General features: G+C 33.3%; 1 protein-coding gene and 1 long non-coding RNA gene across 27 annotated transcripts in view; one reads left to right on the plus strand and one right to left on the minus strand.

The window, feature by feature from the left end:
* Positions 1 to 364: 364 nt before the first annotated feature.
* Positions 365 to 15352, minus strand: LOC127011784 (uncharacterized). The gene is made up of 3 exons (XR_007765097.1): positions 15232 to 15352; positions 14412 to 15179; positions 365 to 519 (listed from the first exon to the last, which is right to left on the minus strand). It is a non-coding gene; the product is annotated as an uncharacterized LOC127011784 (long non-coding RNA).
* The window catches only part of LOC108027585 (troponin C), a 100147-nt gene continuing 93431 nt past the window's right edge, over positions 12701 to 19416 (plus strand). For all 26 annotated transcript variants that reach the window (XM_050889886.1, XM_050889887.1, XM_050889888.1 and 23 more), the window contains exon 1: positions 12701 to 13012. In XM_050889886.1, the coding sequence (XP_050745843.1) occupies positions 13007 to 13012 (6 nt within the window). In that variant the 5' untranslated portion in view covers positions 12701 to 13006. The remainder of the gene's footprint in view (positions 13013 to 19416) is intronic.

A 19416-nucleotide genomic window follows, 5' to 3' on the forward strand; every position in this document is an offset into this window, starting at 1 on the left:
TTCCAAAATAAAAGTTTCCCGGGGAAAACTTTCAGGAATTCCGAAGGGACATATCCTGGCGCACGGGGAATTCCCCGGGACGCCCCATAGGAAAATTGTATGGGATGTCAGTTTTTTCAAGGGAAAATGTACAGGAACTTTTTTTGAAGTCCCCCAGGTTTTTCCCTGTTCCTTATACTCATTTTTCCAGGGAATTTCCCTTGCAGGGGAAACGTCCCAGAGAAATCCCATCGGGAATTCGTGATTTTTCCAGGGACTTTCGCTTGCGAGGGAAATGTTCCAGGGAAATCCCGTCGAGAATTTGCAAATTTTCCAGGGCTTTTTCACCATTACAAATATTGAGTTTACAGTACATACATATTAATTAACTTTTCACTATATTTTATTCAAATTGTATCATTTAAATTTTCTGTAGATGTACAATTATTATTACGAAGTCCATTTATTTTTTGGATAATAGGTTTTTAATTTTTAACTTCGCTTTTCGGTTCGGGTCCTCGGAATCTCTGTCCAACGCTCCTGAAAAAAATAAGGGCATGTGCTTAAAAAAATGTGTTTTACTTGTGTACTTCTTTGTTTACATTTTCTAACTGCTCAAAACCCTTTAAGGGATTTCATCACGCAACTTTCGGGTAATGGATAAAAAATCTCAAAAAGGAACGTTCTTTAAACGTGGATCAACGCGCAATTCATCTTCTAGAAGTCACTTAGAAGTGTCTTGGAAATCTTGAATAAAAAACTTGTTTTTATATGTTCGGCAATATTTTGCATTTCTTATTTCTGTAAGGTTTTTGAGCGCTTATAGATACGGTCCTTGGCATGTCGGAAAAGCTGCTTAATAATTTTATTTATGTCAAGCTACGTTCACATAAGAAATTTAATATTAACCGTTTCTTAAATAAACAGAAACAATTTTTTTTATTTAAAATAATAAAAAAAATAGCTGAAGAATCTTTGAATGCTTATTTCACTGCAATCGCGCCAGGTTATGCAAAAATATCTTGAAGTTATCGTACAGCTTCACGTAAATTCTCACTCTCCTATGAGTTGGACATTTTAATGTGTTGTGTTAATTTAAAAATTCCGAAAAACAAAGCAACACACAAATTTTATACAAAACTGGACTGACCACAAGCAAATTGCGAAATAAACTAACGCTCGGACGAAAAACAATAGCGTTGGTCAAAAGGGAGAGGAATTTTCAGAAATAAAGGGTAACGGCAATTATCGTGCCCTCCTTTTTCCCAGTAACTTCGTTTTTGTATCATCTATCTATCATCCAGAAGTGTCTCAGAAGTTAATTCTTCCCGATCGCGACCCTTTTTGTTTATGTAAAATGTGTGCTTTTGTCTAACTATTGTCCAAAAGTGTCTCAGAAGTTACTTCTTCGCGATCGCGACCCTTCTTGTTTTTGTAAAATGTGTGCTATCATCTACCTATGGTAATTATAATTATAACTATAACGGGGGCGGCCAATTACCCAGTAATAATAATAATCAGTACCACAATAAGAACTCTACGTAAAGGCGGTTCGATTTCAATTTTCAATATATATGTATCTAAGTCAATGTAAATTTGAATTTTCAAACGATTCGAAGCAGTTTTACAACTTTGTTATTGCCAAGCGTAAGTCGTCGGCATTGCCTTCATTCACTTATAGTTCTACAGCTTGATCAAATTCTAACTACCCTAATCCCCTAAATAAGGCAAATTGTATTTTTTCCCCTTTAATCACCGAAAGCTCTCTCGTAAGAGATTTAGCAACAACAACGCCAACTTGTTCTCCCAGTCCAGATGGACTTCCTGGATGTGTGCTTAAGTTTTTTGCGTCAACCTTTTGTAAACCGATTCTTAAACTTTTTAATTTCTCAATCTCAAAGGACTCTTTCCACACCATAAAAAGGGTGCGAAGGCGGATGTCCAGAATTACAGAATTATATTATTTCTAAATTGTCGGCGATTCCTAAAGCATTTGAACGTATTATCTCTTCGTGTCAGCATGGTTTTGTTAAGCGAAGATCGACCACCACCAACCTTCTTTAATTGATATCTATTGTAATAAATGGACTTAAGAAAAAAATGCAGACTCATGTTATATATACAGATTTTAGTAAGGCTTTTGACTCAGTTAACCACTCACTTATTTTATTTAAATTAGATCAGCTCTAGATCAGGTAATCTATTATCTTGGATTTCATGTTACTTAAATGGTAGGACTCAGAGAGTTATGTTTGACAATCAGGGTAGCCATTTGGGTCCTTTGCTGTTTTCTTTGTTTATTAACGATCTTCCCTCAATCATAACACATTCTCGTGTTCTAATGTATGCTGATGATGTTAAGCTTTGTTTATCATATAATGATATAGCGTCGGAACTTAACATAAAGTTAGATATTGATTGTTTTTATGGATGGTGTGATGACAACCTTTTAAATTTGAATTGCCTTAAATGTTATAGGGTTATCAGTTACTTTCTTAAAAATACGCCACTTGACCGTATATATTCAGTTAACGATTTAGGTGTTCTTCTTGACCCTAAACTTAAATTTGACTGCCACATTATGTCCACTTTCAACAAAGCCATGAGTTTTCTTGGGTTTATGAAGCGTTGGTCAAAAGAATTTTATGATGTTCGACGGCTTGGAGTCAACAATATCAAGTGCACACATAAATTGCTTAATTTACCTACACTTGTAAATCGTAGAACAAGGCTTGGTACTATTTTTATACAAAATCTTCTAAGAGGTGACATTGATTCTGCAGATCTTTTAAACCGCCTAACATTCAACGTTCCTGTTAGACCAACACGAAATTATTAGCCTCTAAATTTGCAACGATGTACATCAAATTTTTGTCTGCACGAGCCCTTTCGCGTTCTATGTAAAAACTATATTAAATTTTATCATTTAATTTGCATTTCAACATCTATCCCGGTATTAAAAACTTATATTTTCACTCATTTGCTTAATTCTTAGTTGTGCCTTTTATTTTCATTTGTGTCCCGTCTCTATTTGTTTTATGAATGTATCTTCCTCATGACATCCAAATAGCCCATAATAAATTTTCTGGTACCCTGTGACGGAGTTCTAAGACTTCTTTCGAAAATTCAGTTGCTTAATAGATTATCACAACGATGAGCTGAAACTTAAACCTTAATCACATAAATTCCAAATACATGTACCACTATTACACAATGATATTAAAAACTCAATATTATTACCAGCAAGGTTGGAGAAAAAGAAAATTACTCTGGAGTAAGAAAAATTACTCTTCAGACAAGCGAAGACTGTATTAATACCAATGGAGAATATACACCCTGATATTAATAGCTAACAGCATCGTTGAATGTCATAGTGCAATAATTCGTATTTTAAATACAACAGACGAAAATATAAATATCATAAATCCAATTAGTAAATTCGAATCAATAGATAATTACGAAAAGATAATAACAATAGTAATAGAACAAGTGAAGCTTTAAAGAAATTACAATTCTCTGACCATGTAAAAACAGAACATACTGAATTATGTACCAAATACAGTCCCATCTTTGTCATAGAGTCAGAAGCAATTTCATGCAACAATTTTTATAAGCAATAATTAAAACCAGCAGATAAAACTCCAGTGTACATAAAAAACTATAGAAATGCAGAAACAGAAAAACAAGAACTAAATAGACAAGTCGAAAAATTAATAAGAGTGAAGCCATCTGGAACCACTGCAAGTCTTTTCTGCACATGGATGATTTAGTAGTTTTTAGCTGTTCAAAAATCCTATAACTTTAACTTTGTAGGAAACTCAACATTAAATTAAACACAGAGACATTTTCAATCTTTATGCACGAGGTAACATTCCTCGGTCATAAATTTAAGGACCATGACATCGTTCCGGATGATAAATAATAGATGAAGTAATTAAAACCAACCCAACACCAACAGATGCTCATAGTGCAAGACGTTTCGACGCTTTTTGTAGCTATTATAGAAGATTCATTCATAATTTACAATACTCGCATCGTTTAACAAGACTTCTTGCACAAAATGTCCAATTTAAATGAACTAAAGAATATAGAATCTGAAGATTCATTAAAATTATGATTTTAGCAAAGAATTTTGCATAGCTATAGATGCACGTAAAGATGCGTGTGGTGCAGTAATCTCGCATATGCAACTACAGCTTTCACAAAGGAAGAAAGCAATAAATCGACTACAGAACAGGAGTTAGCAGCAATACATGTGGCAATAAAGTATTTCAGACCATAACATTTTAGAATTCTTTTCCTAGTAAAGACAGATAATAAACCACCACAGTATACTTATTTTCAATAAGGAAAGTAGGGTTCTTCAAAGCTAAAAGAATGTGATTAAATTTAGAAGAGTATAAATTTACAGTTGAATACCTAAACGTAGAAAACTTAACACAAATGAATAAAAATATATTGGAGGTACAAACAATTTCACAAAAAAAAGAAAAAACTAAAAAGCATCATAATATATATGAGCCCAATATCAACGAAGTCGTTGGCAATAGCGACGTATGAAAATTTGTCAAAATAAAAATAAATAATTTCAAATGTTTACTCAAATGAGGAAAAACGGTTATTTAACAATTTTCAGTTAGAGATTAATATTCTAATGAAAAATGTTATTTATGTCATTTCTTTTCAAAAAAGCTTATTTCAGAAGGCGGGATGCGCAAAATCACTAACATACAGATGTCATCCAGTGATCAAATTTTTGAGTTTGTCTCACTAAATGAGTTTAAAAAACAGGGAATTAAAGATTTAAACAAAGTAAAAATAGCGCTTAATAATTCGTCACAGTTCAGCCCTCTCACCGTTTTGCCCTTCTCCAGATAGTCGATGTAGATCACACCTTGTGAATTTCAAAAAACGGTGGCCATCACCTTTCCGGCCGATGGGACAGTACTCGACAATATTTCATGAAGGACATGACCCACGCGGTCTTTTGACATGCCTACTTTCTTAGCTATCTCGCGTAATTTCAATCGGCCAATACGAAATCGTGGATTTTTGCCATGTTATCCTTCCTGTTAGCCGTTTTCGAAGCATCTGGGCGGGGCTCATCAAAACCCGACGTGCGACCACGTTGAAACTCGTTAAACCAATTTTTGACGGTCGCCATCGAAGGAGAAGAGTCACCGTACGATTTCCCTTCCAAAAACCAGAATCAAATCAAAGACCGATATTGCGATTTCTCAATTTTTCTAAAATCCGCGGACACGTTCGATTCTACACGCTGGTAAAATAAAACTACTAGTCCGAATTAGCGAAAATTTCGACAGTAGCCGCCTACGAGAATGTACCACAAATTTTAAAGTCGTTAGAAAGGTATTTCGAAATACTATTTACGTCTTTCAAGCAATATTTCTTTAAATACAAATGTTTAAAAATTATGAGCAAGACCATTTTTTATTGCGAAAAATGTCCCTTTTGCAAGTTATTAATAACAAGAAAGGAAGTTAACTTCGGCAAGCCGAAGTTTGTATACCCTTGCAGGTTTAAGAAATAATCAACTTTAGTAACAGGGATTGTTGCTGGCTTCAGTGATATTAAAAAAAATTATTTCATTCCTTTCCTTAGACCATTTTTTTTATCTTTATGTTGTTAGAGTATTCCGATTTTCAATAAATAGAATTCGAAATTCTTAAAAATATAAAAAATTATATTCCCAACATTATAAGATAATATGTCAAAAAGCTATAATTTTTTTCATATGTATAGAAGAGTCTAATACTATTATGTATTATAAAAATTACTCAAACCGCAGTGGAAATCGCGGCCGTAGTAATTATAAAGGCTATGGTAATTATAATAATAACTATAACGGAGGCGGCCAATTACACAGTAATAATAATAATCAGTACCACAATAAGAACTCTACGTAAAGGCGGTTCGAACAGAGCCAACTCAAATAAAGGTCACAGACCCAACAATCAAGTACGATTTACACAGACTAACCTAGAAAACACTCAAATACCCCTTTCAAATCCCCCTTTCAATTTTCAATATATATATATATATATCTAAATCGATGTAAATTTGAATTTTCAAACGATCCGAAACAGTTTTACAACTTTGTTATTGCCAAGCGTAAGTCGTCGGCATTGCCTTCATTCACTTATTTTTTCCCTTTAATCACCGAAAGCTCTCTCGTAAGAGATTTAGCAACAATAACGCCAACTTGTTCTCCCAGTCCAGATGGACTTCCTGGATGTGTGCTTAAGTTTTTTGCGACTCTTTTATTATTCCACACCATAAAAAGGGTGCGAAAGCGGATGTCGGCAATTCCTAAAGCATTTGAACGTATTATCTCTTCGTGTCAGCATGGTTTTGTTAAGTGAGGATCGACCACCACCAACCTTCTTTAATTGATATCTATTGTAATAAATGGACTTAAGAAAAAAATGCAGACTCATGTTATATATACAGATTTTAGTAAGGCTTTTGACTCAGTTAACCACTCACTTCTTTTATTTAAATTAGATCAGCTCTAGATCTGGAAATCTATTATCTTGGATTTCATGTTACTTAAATGGTAGGACTCAGAGGGTTATGTTTGAGAATCAGAGTAGCCATTTGGGTCCTTTGCTGTTTACTTTGTTTATTAACGATCTTCCCTCAATCTTAACACATTCTCGTGTTCTAATGTATGCTGATGATGTTAAGCTTTGTTTATCATATAATGATATAGCGTCGGAACTTAACTTAAAGTTAAGTTGATTGTTTTTATGGATCGTGTGATGACAACCCTTTAAAATTGAACTGCCTTAAATGTTATAGGGTTATCAGTTACTTTCTTAAAAATACGCCACTTGACCGAATATATTCAGTTAACGATTTATGTGCTCTTCTTGACCCTAAACTTAAATTTGACTGCCACATTATGTCCACTTTTAACAAAGCCATGAGTGTTCTTGGGTTTATAAAGCGTTGGTCAAAAGAATTTTATGATGTTCGTTGGCTTGGAGTCCACAATATCAAGTGCACATCGAATGTATTGAGTCGGTACAAAAAAATTTCTTTTATTTACCCTGCGTAGTTTGAACTAGGATCAACACGTAAGACTACCTTCCTACGAGAGTAGATTAGAATTGCTTAATTTACCTACACTTGTAAATCGTAGAACAAGGCTTGGTACTATTTTTATACAAAATCTAATAAGAGGTGACATTGATTCTGCAGATCTTTTAAACCGCCTAACATTCAACGTTCCTGTTAGACCAACACGAAATTATTAGCCTCTAAATTTGCAACGATGTACATCAAATTTTTGTCTGCACGAGCCCTTTCGCGTTCTATGTAAAAACTATATTAAATTTTATCATTTAATTTGCATTTCAACATCTATCCCGGTATTAAAAACTTATATTTTCACTCATTTGCTTAATTCTTAGTTGTGCCTTTTATTTTCATTTGTGTCCCGTCTCTATTTGTTTTATGAATGTATCTTCCTCATGACATCCAAATAGCCCATAATAAATTTTCTGGTACCCTGTGACGGAGTTCTAAGACTTCTTTCGAAAATTCAGTTGCTTAATAGATTATCACAACGATGAGCTGAAACTTAAACCTTAATCACATAAATTCCAAATACATGTACCACTATTACACAATGATATTAAAAACTCAATATTATTACCAGCAAGGTTGGAGAAAAAGAAAATTACTCTGGAGTAAGAAAAATTACTCTTCAGACAAGCGAAGACTGTATTAATACCAATGGAGAATATACACCCTGATATTAATAGCTAACAGCATCGTTGAATGTCATAGTGCAATAATTCGTATTTTAAATACAACAGACGAAAATATAAATATCATAAATCCAATTAGTAAATTCGAATCAATAGATAATTACGAAAAGATAATAACAATAGTAATAGAACAAGTGAAGCTTTAAAGAAATTACAATTCTCTGACCATGTAAAAACAGAACATACTGAATTATGTACCAAATACAGTCCCATCTTTGTCATAGAGTCAGAAGCAATTTCATGCAACAATTTTTATAAGCAATAATTAAAACCAGCAGATAAAACTCCAGTGTACATAAAAAACTATAGAAATGCAGAAACAGAAAAACAAGAACTAAATAGACAAGTCGAAAAATTAATAAGAGTGAAGCCATCTGGAACCACTGCAAGTCTTTTCTGCACATGGATGATTTAGTAGTTTTTAGCTGTTCCAAACAGCATATGTTCAAAAATCTTATAACTTTAACTTTGTAGGAAACTCAACATTAAATTAAACACAGAGACATTTTCAATCTTTATGCACGAGGTCATAAATTTAAGGACCATGACATCGTTCCGGATGATAAATAATAGATGAAGTAATTAAAACCAACCCAACACCAACAGATGCTCATAGTGCAAGACGTTTCGACGCTTTTTGTAGCTATTATAGAAGATTCATTCATAATTTACAATACTCGCATCGTTTAACAAGACTTCTTGCACAAAATGTCCAATTTAAATGAACTAAAGAATATAGAATCTGAAGATTCATTAAAATTATGATTTTAGCAAAGAATTTTGCATAGCTATAGATGCACGTAAAGATGCGTGTGGTGCAGTAATCTCGCATATGCAACTACAGCTTTCACACAGAAAGAAAGCAATAAATCGACTACAGAACAGGAGTTAGCAGCAATATATGTGGCAATAAAGTATTTCAGACCATAACATTTTAGAATTCTTTTCCTAGTAAAGACAGATAATAAACCACCACAGTATACTTATTTTCAATAAGGAAAGTAGGGTTCTTCAAAGCTAAAAGAATGTGCTTAAATTTAGAAGAGTATAAATTTACAGTTGAATACCTAAACGTAGAAAACTTAACACAAATGAATAAAAATATATTGGAGGTACAAACAATTTCACAAAAAAAAGAAAAAACTAAAAAGCATCATAATATATATGAGCCCAATATCAACGAAGTCGTTGGCAATAGCGACGTATGAAAATTTGTCAAAATAAAAATAAATAATTTCAAATGTTTACTTAAATGAGGAAAAACGGTTATTTAACAATTTTCAGTTAGAGATTAATATTCTAATGAAAAATGTTATTAATGTCATTTCTTTTCAAAAAAGCTTATTTCAGAAGGCGGGATGCGCAAAATCACTAACATACAGATGTCATCCAGTGATCAAATTTTTGAGTTTGTCTCACTAAATGAGTTTAAAAAACAGGGAATTAAAGATTTAAACAAAATAAAAATAGCGCTACTAATTCGTCGCAAAGAGAGCGGAATTGTGAGCCGGTGCGTTCTCATGATAGAAGAGCACTTTTTTCTTCACCAAATGGGGCCGTATTTTAATAATTCGTCACAGTTCAGCCCTCTCACCGTTTTGCCCTTCTCCAGATAGTCGATGTAGATCACACCTTGTGAATTTCAAAAAACGGTGGCCATCACCTTTCCGGCCGATGGGACAGTACTCGACAATATTTCATGAAGGACATGACCCACGCGGTCTTTTGACATGCCTACTTTCTTAGCTATCTCGCGTAATTTCAATCGGCCAATACGAAATCGTGGATTTTTGCCATGTTATCCTTCCTGTTAGCCGTTTTCGAAGCATCTGGGCGGGGCTCATCAAAACCCGACGTGCGACCACGTTGAAACTCGTTAAACCAATTTTTGACGGTCGCCATCGAAGGAGAAGAGTCACCGTACGATTTCCCTTCCAAAAACCAGAATCAAATCAAAGACCGATATTGCGATTTCTCCATTTTTCTAAAATCCGCGGACACGTTCGATTCTACACGCTGGTAAAATAAAACTACTAGTCCGAATTAGCGAAAATTTCGACAGTAGCCGCCTACGAGAATGTACCACAAATTTTAAAGTCGTTAGAAAGGTATTTCGAAATACTATTTACGTCTTTCAAGCAATATTTCTTTAAATACAAATGTTTAAAAATTATAAGCAAGACCATTTTTTATTGCGAAAACTGACCCTTTTGCAAGTTATTAATAACAAGAAAGGAAGTTAACTTCGGCAAGCCGAAGTTTGGTATTTCGAAATACTATTTACGTCTTTCAAGCAATATTTCTTTAAATACAAATGTTTAAAAATTATAAGCAAGACCATTTTTTATTGCGAAAAATGTCCCTTTTGCAAGTTATTAATAACAAGAAAGGAAGTTAACTTCGGCAAGCCGAAGTTTGTATACCCTTGCAGGTTTAAGAAATAATCAATTTTAGTAACAGGGATTGTTGCTGGCTTCAGTGATATTAAAAAAAATTATTTCATTCCTTTCCTTAGACCATTTTTTTTATCTTTATGTTGTTAGAGTATTCCGATTTTCAATAAATAGAATTCGAAATTCTTAAAAATATAAAAAATTATATTCCCAACATTATAAGATAATATTTTTGGTTAGGATAGATTCTTCCTATGACAGCTATATGATATTGTCGTCCGATTTTAATAAAATTTAATTCGGAATTCAGAACAAATTAAAAAATGTTATTTCCAAGCGTTGGAGGCTATATAACACTTTAAAATTATTTTTCAATTTCGAATTAAATTTTATCAAAATCGGACGACTATATCATACATCCCCCATAGGAACAATCGGAAAATTAGTGGTAAAATAATATTGAAAAATTATATCTTTGGTGTTTTGTAACTTACAACCTCCTACGCTTGGAAATAACATTTTTTATTTGGTTTTGAATTTCGAATTAAATTTTATTAAAATCAAACGACTATATCATATAGCTGTCATAGGAACGATCGGATAATTGGTGGGAAATAATATGAAACAAATTATAGCTTTTGGGCTTTTTGACATATTATCTTATAATATTGGGAATATAAAATTTTATATATTTAAGAATTTCGAATTCAATTTAATAAAATTATTGATTATTTTTTATAACTGCAAGGGTATACAAACTTCGGCTTACCAAAGTTAACTTTAATTCTTTTTTTTTTAATTTAAGTATTAATATATAAATTTTATAAAGATTGATCGGTTATGTAACTTATTTGTCGAATCAACATATTAAAATTGATATAAATATTATAAAAATGAAGAGAGCTCCGTTGCGGAACGCGAATAAGAGGATGAAATGCATGCAACAAAGTGACTCTTCCTATACATATTAAGTAATGATCCGATTTAAAACGTTATTTGTGTGCGCGCCATACCTGCAAGCATTTTCTATCGCGGAAGACACTTCTAAGTGACTTCTAGAAGATGAAAACTATCGTCCGCGATATTGACTTCGGCGATGCTTCTGAAAGTGTCGCCGAAGTGCCTTCGAGGAGTGCCCCCGAAGTGGCACATTTCTTCCGACCGGAGTGACTTCCGTGATCCGAATGCGATATCGCTGAAGAGACTTCTGGAAGTTACTTAGAAGTGACATAGCAGATGCTTGTAGAAGATACAAGAAGGGCCTTTCACCGTTAGAAATCTTGAATAAAAAACTTGTTTTTACATGTTCGGCAATATTTTAAATTTATTTTCTATAAGGTCTTTGTGCGCTTGTAGACACGGTCCTTGGCATGTCGGAAATGCTGCTTAATAATTTTATTTATGTCCAGCTCCATTCACAAGAGGAATTTTATAATAACCATTTATAAAATAAACAGAAGCAAAATTTCTTTTATATTTAAAATAAAAATAAATTTGGAAGAATTACGTTTTATAATCAGATGGAGAATTTTTGAATGCTTATTGCACTGCAATCGAGCCAGGTAATGTGAAAATATCTTAAAGTAATCGTACAACTTCACGTAAATTCGCACTCTTCGTTGAGTTGGACATTTTAATGCGTTATACAATTTAAAAAATTCCGAAAAACAAAGCAACACGCAAATTTTATACAAAACTGGACTGATCACAAGCAAATTGCGAAATAAAATGACGCTTGGTCGAAAAACAACAGCGTAGGTAAAAAGGGAGAGGAATTTACAGAATAAAAGGGTAACGGCAATTATCGTATCCTCCTTTTTCCCCAGTAACTTTGTTTTTTTTTTCATCAATCTATCGTCTAAAAGTGTCTTAGAAGATACTTCTTGCATGTTTTTGTAAAATGTAAAATGTAAAATGTCTAACTATCGTCCAGAAGTGTCTCAGAAGTTACTTCTTCGCTATCGCGACCCTTTTTGTTTTTGTAAAATGTGTACTATCGTCTTTCTATCTTCCAGAGTTGACTTAGAAGTGACTTCTGGACGATAGGCGATAGAACTATCGCCCTTTTGCTTGCAGGGATAAACAATAGTATGTTCATTTTTAGTGTGGGCGTGACACATTGACATACTAGCTAATGAATCTTCATGTCAACTCTGAACTCTTAATAAGAGCTAATATTATCGTTTACTCTGGATTATAGCTTCTATATAAGATTCCTGTAACTGTGCTCACAAATATTTGAATTTTTTGGATTTAGATGCAATGTGCCTAGGTTGCCAGCTAAAGATATGAAGATTTATTTTTTGTTTACAAATAGAAAGAACATACATATCTAAATATATGCGGATCTTTATAATGCGTTCCAAGATTTAATATATGGTTTATAAAAATAAAGATATATACGTAAATTCTTGTACATCTAAAAATAAATTGCTGAGTATTTTTCTGGTTTGTGAACAAAATTATCATTGAGTTGCATATCATACAAAATATGTATGCCTGCTTTTCAATTTTGTTAAGTAGTGTGTTTTGTTTCAGCGAAAACAGTTGCAACGCAAGCAACTTGTAAAGTTTTCGACATTTTTTTAATGCTAGGATGCAACCAACTCAAATTTTTGTGCTAGACAATGCAAATTTTTGGTTTTCAATCGTGACAATAAGTTCTCATTTAACAAAGCGACCAGTTGACACCTAACAAAATATAATTTTTAATTAAATATAAAAGTTGGGAACAACAATCATCTTATTGTTTTGAATCTGTGTTCCCAATCTACTATTGGAAATATTTCGGAATAAAATAATTTTAAGTTAAAAGCTTAAGTACTTAAACCCGACAAAATGAGTGTAAGTCTAATAAAAAGTTTTCGTAAATTTTTTTTTTTTATATATTCATTTTGGGAGCAGGACAAAGTTTAAATATCAAAAAGGGTCAAATAAAATCATTTTTTCTGACAGTTAAAAAAATCAAAACATTTTTAAACTTGCCATTCGTGTAGTAAACGATATATATATATCCTTATATATATATAAGTAAAAAGAATAAGGAGGAGTCTCACGACCCCATAAAGTACATTTATTTTTATCAGCATCACTAGCCGAGTCCATCTAGTCATATTCGTTTTGTTTGTAGTAAAACCGCCAAAACTGTTGCTTTTACAGTAAGTTCTATAAAGAACTTAACTTAAAAATATTTTTTCATCTATTCCTATTGATTGAAGACCCAAAATTGCTCAAAAGCCTACAACCAAAAAATTTTTACTACATTTTATTGGTTTCGTCAAAACCTAACGATAAAAAAGTTTTGCACTGTCTGCTGCTTGTGCAAGGTGAGTTCCAAAGTAAACAGGACTTTAAAAATAAAGACAACAAATAGTTTTTTCTGCTTTAATACAGCGTTTTGCACGGTCAAAAAGCATGTCGATCGAGTTCTTTAGCTCGTTGCCCGGTATGACCGCCAGTATGCCGTTTGAATGGCCTCTACGTCTGCATAAAGCTTTCATTTCATCGGCAAATGCATTTTTTCGAAAAGGTAAAAGTCGCACGGTGCCATATCAAGTGAATACGAGGAGTAGTTGATGGTTAAAATGTGATTTTTTGTCAAATAAGACAAGACACAAGCGTCGATCGATGACGATGGCTCTTTGTTCGAAGCTCATTTTCGCATCGATGACAAAAACGTATTGACACTTAAAAGGCAATAACCTCACTTCCAATAGATAAAATGTCATGAAGTCGATAAACGATAGCAGATCCTAACACCAGTTGGCTTGGCGCAATTAGAGGGCGCTAGATTAAAAAAGTCCTGTTTACCTTGGAACTCACCTTGTATATGTCCATGTCACTTTTGGTGCCTTTAGTTGAGCAGCGTATCTGATAGTCGCAACACTTGATTTTTTTGTTTTTACTTAATTCGTTTTTACTACTTTGCTACTGCTTCATCAAAAGATTAAAAAAAAATAAAATTTTCTGTCAAAGATATTTAAGATTTCAGACGGTACCGCGCCCATTCTAACGCCCACAAACCGTCCAAAACTGTATCGCCTACAGTTTTTATTTGACAAAACAATTTTTAGCTGAAATTTATTGGTGTTGTCAATATATATCGTTAGACCAAAAAAAAAGTTGGCCAAGCCCACTCTTATGCCCCAGAACTGTGAGCAGCTTGTGGGCTTTTCTATATTTTCAGCGATCAAGCCACTGAGGTCCAACAATGAATAACCAGCAATACTCGTCATGACCTTACCCGCTTTTATCACATAATAATTAAAAATATTTTTAAATGTTTTCATAATCTTAATTTAATTTCAAATAAAACACTTTAGCACACCCATACACCCTAATGCCATCGATCACAAACTTATCTCCATAGAACAGCTCTTTTAATTAAATATAGACGGTTATTTATAAATCGAGGCCGTCGACATAATTGTTAGATATATGCCTTAATATGAAAACTTTTGCGTAAGTTTTACCCTTAGACCGAACTGAAGCAGATAGACCTACTTTTCTATTGAAGCTGATGAAAAATATTTATAATTTAGAGAACGTTGGTTTTGACAATTCTTTTATTCTTCTCTAAGGTCTAAACTGTGAGCTTATCATATCGTAGTATGTCCTCAAAGTTTACAATGCGATAAACAATGCCTATGGATGAACTTTTGATTTGCTTTCGAATCAAGTCAGTCATATTCTGAAGCTGTCAAAGAATCAATTAATTTATTTATACACAAATATTTTAAGGGAATGGTTTTTGTAATATACGTGCAAAAAAAAGTCCTTTTGGGATGCATCGCGATAGCTTTTAAACTAGTTTGTATAGATAGACTCCAGCTCTATTTATTCAAAACATTACTTAGCCGCCATATTTGTAAATATTGGGTTTATTCTAAGAGCTTTTCAATTTAACAATGTTAGCAATCTGTTTCTTTTGATCTTCTTACATTGGTATGTAGTAAATTCAGTATGTAGTATTTTGTAGTAATTTTATTAAGTTTAATCGTTGCTTTCCGACCTGTTGGGTGCAATTTATTAGTGATAATCAGCTGTGCAACGTCGCTGCTTACAGGAATATATGGAGTTGATCAGTCTGTATAGGGGATGTCAGAGAAATCCCTTCCAACCAAATTTCCCACGAAATGCAAATCTCGGTCCCCCTTGTTTTGACCTTTTGATAAAATAAATAACCTTACAAATGTTTGACAAGAAATTATCTGCATACTACAATTTTTATATTTATTTTGGGTTATATTAAAAAGAAATGTAGAAGAAAAGATGTAAGTAAAAATAAAAAAAATTAGTTTATTATTCATTTAAACAAATAAATGTTACTAATTTTTAGGGGCAATTCTGCAATTCATTTGCGAAAATATCGTCATTGATAATGGATTTACTCGGGCGACCGCGTTTTTGTGACCACTGTCCAGTGAGTTAAATGCCCATGGACTACCTTGTAAAACCGCTGACAAAAATAGTACCGAAACCTAAACGTAACAAGAATATTTATAGTTCCAGCGGGAACGACCTTCTGTTTACGAAAGAAAATCGGAGAAGCTTTTAAGGATTCTCCTCTGCATCCTCGAATATTTATCTTCTTAAGTACTAGAGCAAGAATTCGTGCAAATGGCATTTTGCTTTTAAAATTCTGGACAAGGATGTAAATACGCCAATTCAACAGACGCAAGCGGCTGTTCAGGGCGACAGTAAGAAGCCTGGCGGGTAATTACAATTTTTCCTTTTTTTCTTTTATTTTGTATTTTGCCTTTAAACCATTTTTTAATTTTGCATAAAAAGCATAGATTAAGTTGTAAACTTATTGGAAAATTGTCAGAGTAAGTCAAATAAAATTCGATAACTGTTCTATTGTTGTATGGTAATTTAGTCGTTCCTTTTTCTTTTTTATTTCTGGTTAATTTTTATTTAGTTGCAGCAGCAATGGTGCCGCTCCAACGATCGAAGTATTTCTGATCTTTTACCATATTCTTTAAGTCTGCGCTGCTCGCAGGCGGCGGCAGAGAGACGGCTATGTACCTATATACTTATGTATAAAGGAGTGTACTTATATACGTTGCTATGCGCTCTTAAGTGTAGGCCGAGGGGTGTGCATATGCTGTCCGTTCGTTACAATTATGCCGACGCTAGCACTTTCTGTGTGCGGGCTAAGCCATAGCGATCGGTTCATATTTCGGCTACTTAGGGCTTATGACCGGGACTTTGAAATATGTAAACACTGCAACAAAGTGTTACAATGCGCACCCTTTAAATACTTTCTGTACAGTGGGTATTCAATATGTGCATACTACATCTCCCTCCTTTTGAAATAATATATTTCTAATTAGTACAATAAAAATTTCTAATTAGTACATCTCTTTTTTGTATTTGTTTATCTTTTATCAAAGAAGATGAAATTATTGAAAGAATATGTGTATTTATTTACCTATATATGTGTGTCTTTTTATGGCCATACTAAGTGCAATTTATGAAATAAAGATTTTTAATCTATCCTTATGAACTGTTTGTTTCTTATGTTTATTATTTGTTATTACTATGTTATCTCTATCTCCTATTTCCGTTACTATATACGGACCTGTATATTTAGGATATAACTTATGACCTGTCTCGTTTCTTAATACAACTTTGTCACCTACTGATGTTATCTATACCCCTTACTTTATGATCGTATAGTAGTTTATTTCTATTCTTATTTGCTTCTAACATAACTCTACCTCTTTTATAGGATACTTCTAATCTTTACTTACTCTCCTTAGCATAGTCATCTATATTATAAAGTGCTTCTACACTATCTATGCTACTAAAATGTTTTGTTAATTACTTGTTTTACCGAATACCAGCTCATATGGACAATAAGTATGTGCCATAGAAGGGGTCGTGTTGAAACAGAATACAAAATATTGAAGCCATACGTCCCAATCAGTTTTATCAACCGATATGTAAGATCGTATGTACTCATTGAAAGTTCTATGACTTCTTTCTATAGTTCCAACTGTCTGGTGGTGGTGCGCTGTGGATGTAATATTTGCAATATTTGAATATTTGCACAAATCGTTTATAATTGAATTCTTATATTCTGTTCCCATGTCCGTAATGAACGTCTTCAGGATAAAAGATTCAAATATTGCTTTAGCGACAGTATTAGCATTTTTATTCGGAACAGGTATGGCAACCAAATACTTAGTTAAATCACATATTAAAGTGACTGCATACTCATTGCCATTTTCTGATTTTGGCAGTGGACCAATAGTGTCCACTATCACTCTGTCGAAAGCACTTATTGGTGTGTCTGTAATTGTTAAAGGGGTCTTTGTGTGTTTAGTTATTTTGGTTTTCTGGCATTTTTGACATTTTCTTACGTATTCAGTTATATCTTTAGACATGCTTTTCCAGTAAAAGTGTCATTTTACGTTGGCCAAAGTTTTTGATATGCCAGTATGACCTCCTTGAATGACCTCCTTGAATGAAATGTACATGTAGACAAAATTGCTTCTTTTTCTTTTAAATTAATTATTTGGGTCACTGGGTTGAGTAGCGCTACTCTTATTGTTTTCAAAATTGTATTGCCCATTAATTTGAAATTATCTATTGAAGTATGTTCAAAGATATTTTCCCACGGTGCCACTTTGATTTGGCTGATTTTATGTATACCGGCTTACATTTCAAGCATTTGGAAAAACTGATCTAAGTCAATAACATCATATCTTGCAGTAATTTTTCTGTCTTATTTAAATAAACATAACATATATTTTATCTGCAAGGTCACTACTTTACGTACTTCATCATTGTTTATGACATCGTATACGTCGGGCTTAGAAGCTTTATTTAAAGATTGCATTGGCATTTTTTGTTCTTGATTTTCCGCGCGGAATTTTTGTCTACTTTGATATCTAGTAGTGACTTTTAATATATTTCTAGTTATATTTTGTAGATCTTTCATGGTAATCCTTGATAACGCATCAGCTACATGATTATCTTTTCTCTTCGACTGTAAAGTCGTATTCTTCTAGTTTGAGCCTCATACGTGTCAGTTTAGGACTGGGATTGGTCATTGAGAACAGGTATATTAAAGGCCCATGGTCTGTTCTTATTAAGAAATGTTTTCCATATATATATGGTCTGAAATGTAATATCGCCCAATGAATTGCAGCTAATTCCTGCTCAGAAGTACATTTGTTACTTTTACCTTTTGTAAATGCTCTTGATGCGTATGCAATGGGAAGTTGGACCATTATGGTTTTGAGTTAAAACCGCCCCACATGCTTGCTTTCTTGCATCTGTTATTATGAAGAATTCTTTAGTGAAATCTGGATATTGTAGCAAGGTAGGTTCCATAAGTTTTGTTTTTAAGTATTGAAATGCATTCTCACACTCATCCGTCCATTTAAAAGGAACATTCTTTTTACATAATCTTGTTATGTGCCGTGAATAGTCGGCGAAATTTTTTATAAAACGTCTATAATAGTCTATAGCACTGTCCGCGTCGTGCGGAACTGGGTAGCTCATAATGACATCGTATTTCTTGTCATCTGGAAGTATTCCTTTATCAGTGCATTTATGACCTAGAAAAGTCGCTTCATGCATAAAAAATGAACATTTTTCTGGATGTAACTTTAGGTTGTATTTCCTGCATTTCTCAAAAACGTCTTAAGCATATGTTTTTCGGAACAACCGATTACTATTAAGTGATACATATAAAGAAATGCTTGAGAATGTTCTAGACCACAGAACGCAATAGTCATCATTCTCTGAAACGAATTAGGAGCTATTTTTAATCCGAAGGGTAATCGCGTGAAGCGATATGAGCCGTTGATCGTTGAAAAAGACGTTATATCTCTTGAACCTTTTTCTAGTTCAATTTGATGGAATCCTGACATTAAGTCAAGACATGAAAAGTATTTTGCTCGACCTAGTTGGTCTAAAATATCATCAATTCTAGATAATGGGAATTTATCGGATAGTAATTTTTTATTAATCTGGCGGTAGTCAATTACTAATCGCCATTTCTTTACATTTGACCCGGGGGATGATTTCTGAGGAACAAGTAACAATGGGCTATTGTATTCGGATACTGACGGTTCGACAATCCCGTCAGAGATTAATTTTTCTACTTGCTTTTGTATTTCGTTCACCTGACTATGTGGGCTTCGATAGTTCTTTATATAGACTGGATCATCATCTTTTAATCTCAGTTTCTGTTTATAAAAATTATTTCTGCTTATTGATTCGGTTTCCAATCT

The sequence above is a fragment of the Drosophila biarmipes genome, unplaced genomic scaffold (assembly GCF_025231255.1).
Source record: "Drosophila biarmipes strain raj3 unplaced genomic scaffold, RU_DBia_V1.1 ptg000008l, whole genome shotgun sequence".
Classification (NCBI taxonomy): domain Eukaryota; kingdom Metazoa; phylum Arthropoda; class Insecta; order Diptera; family Drosophilidae; genus Drosophila; species Drosophila biarmipes.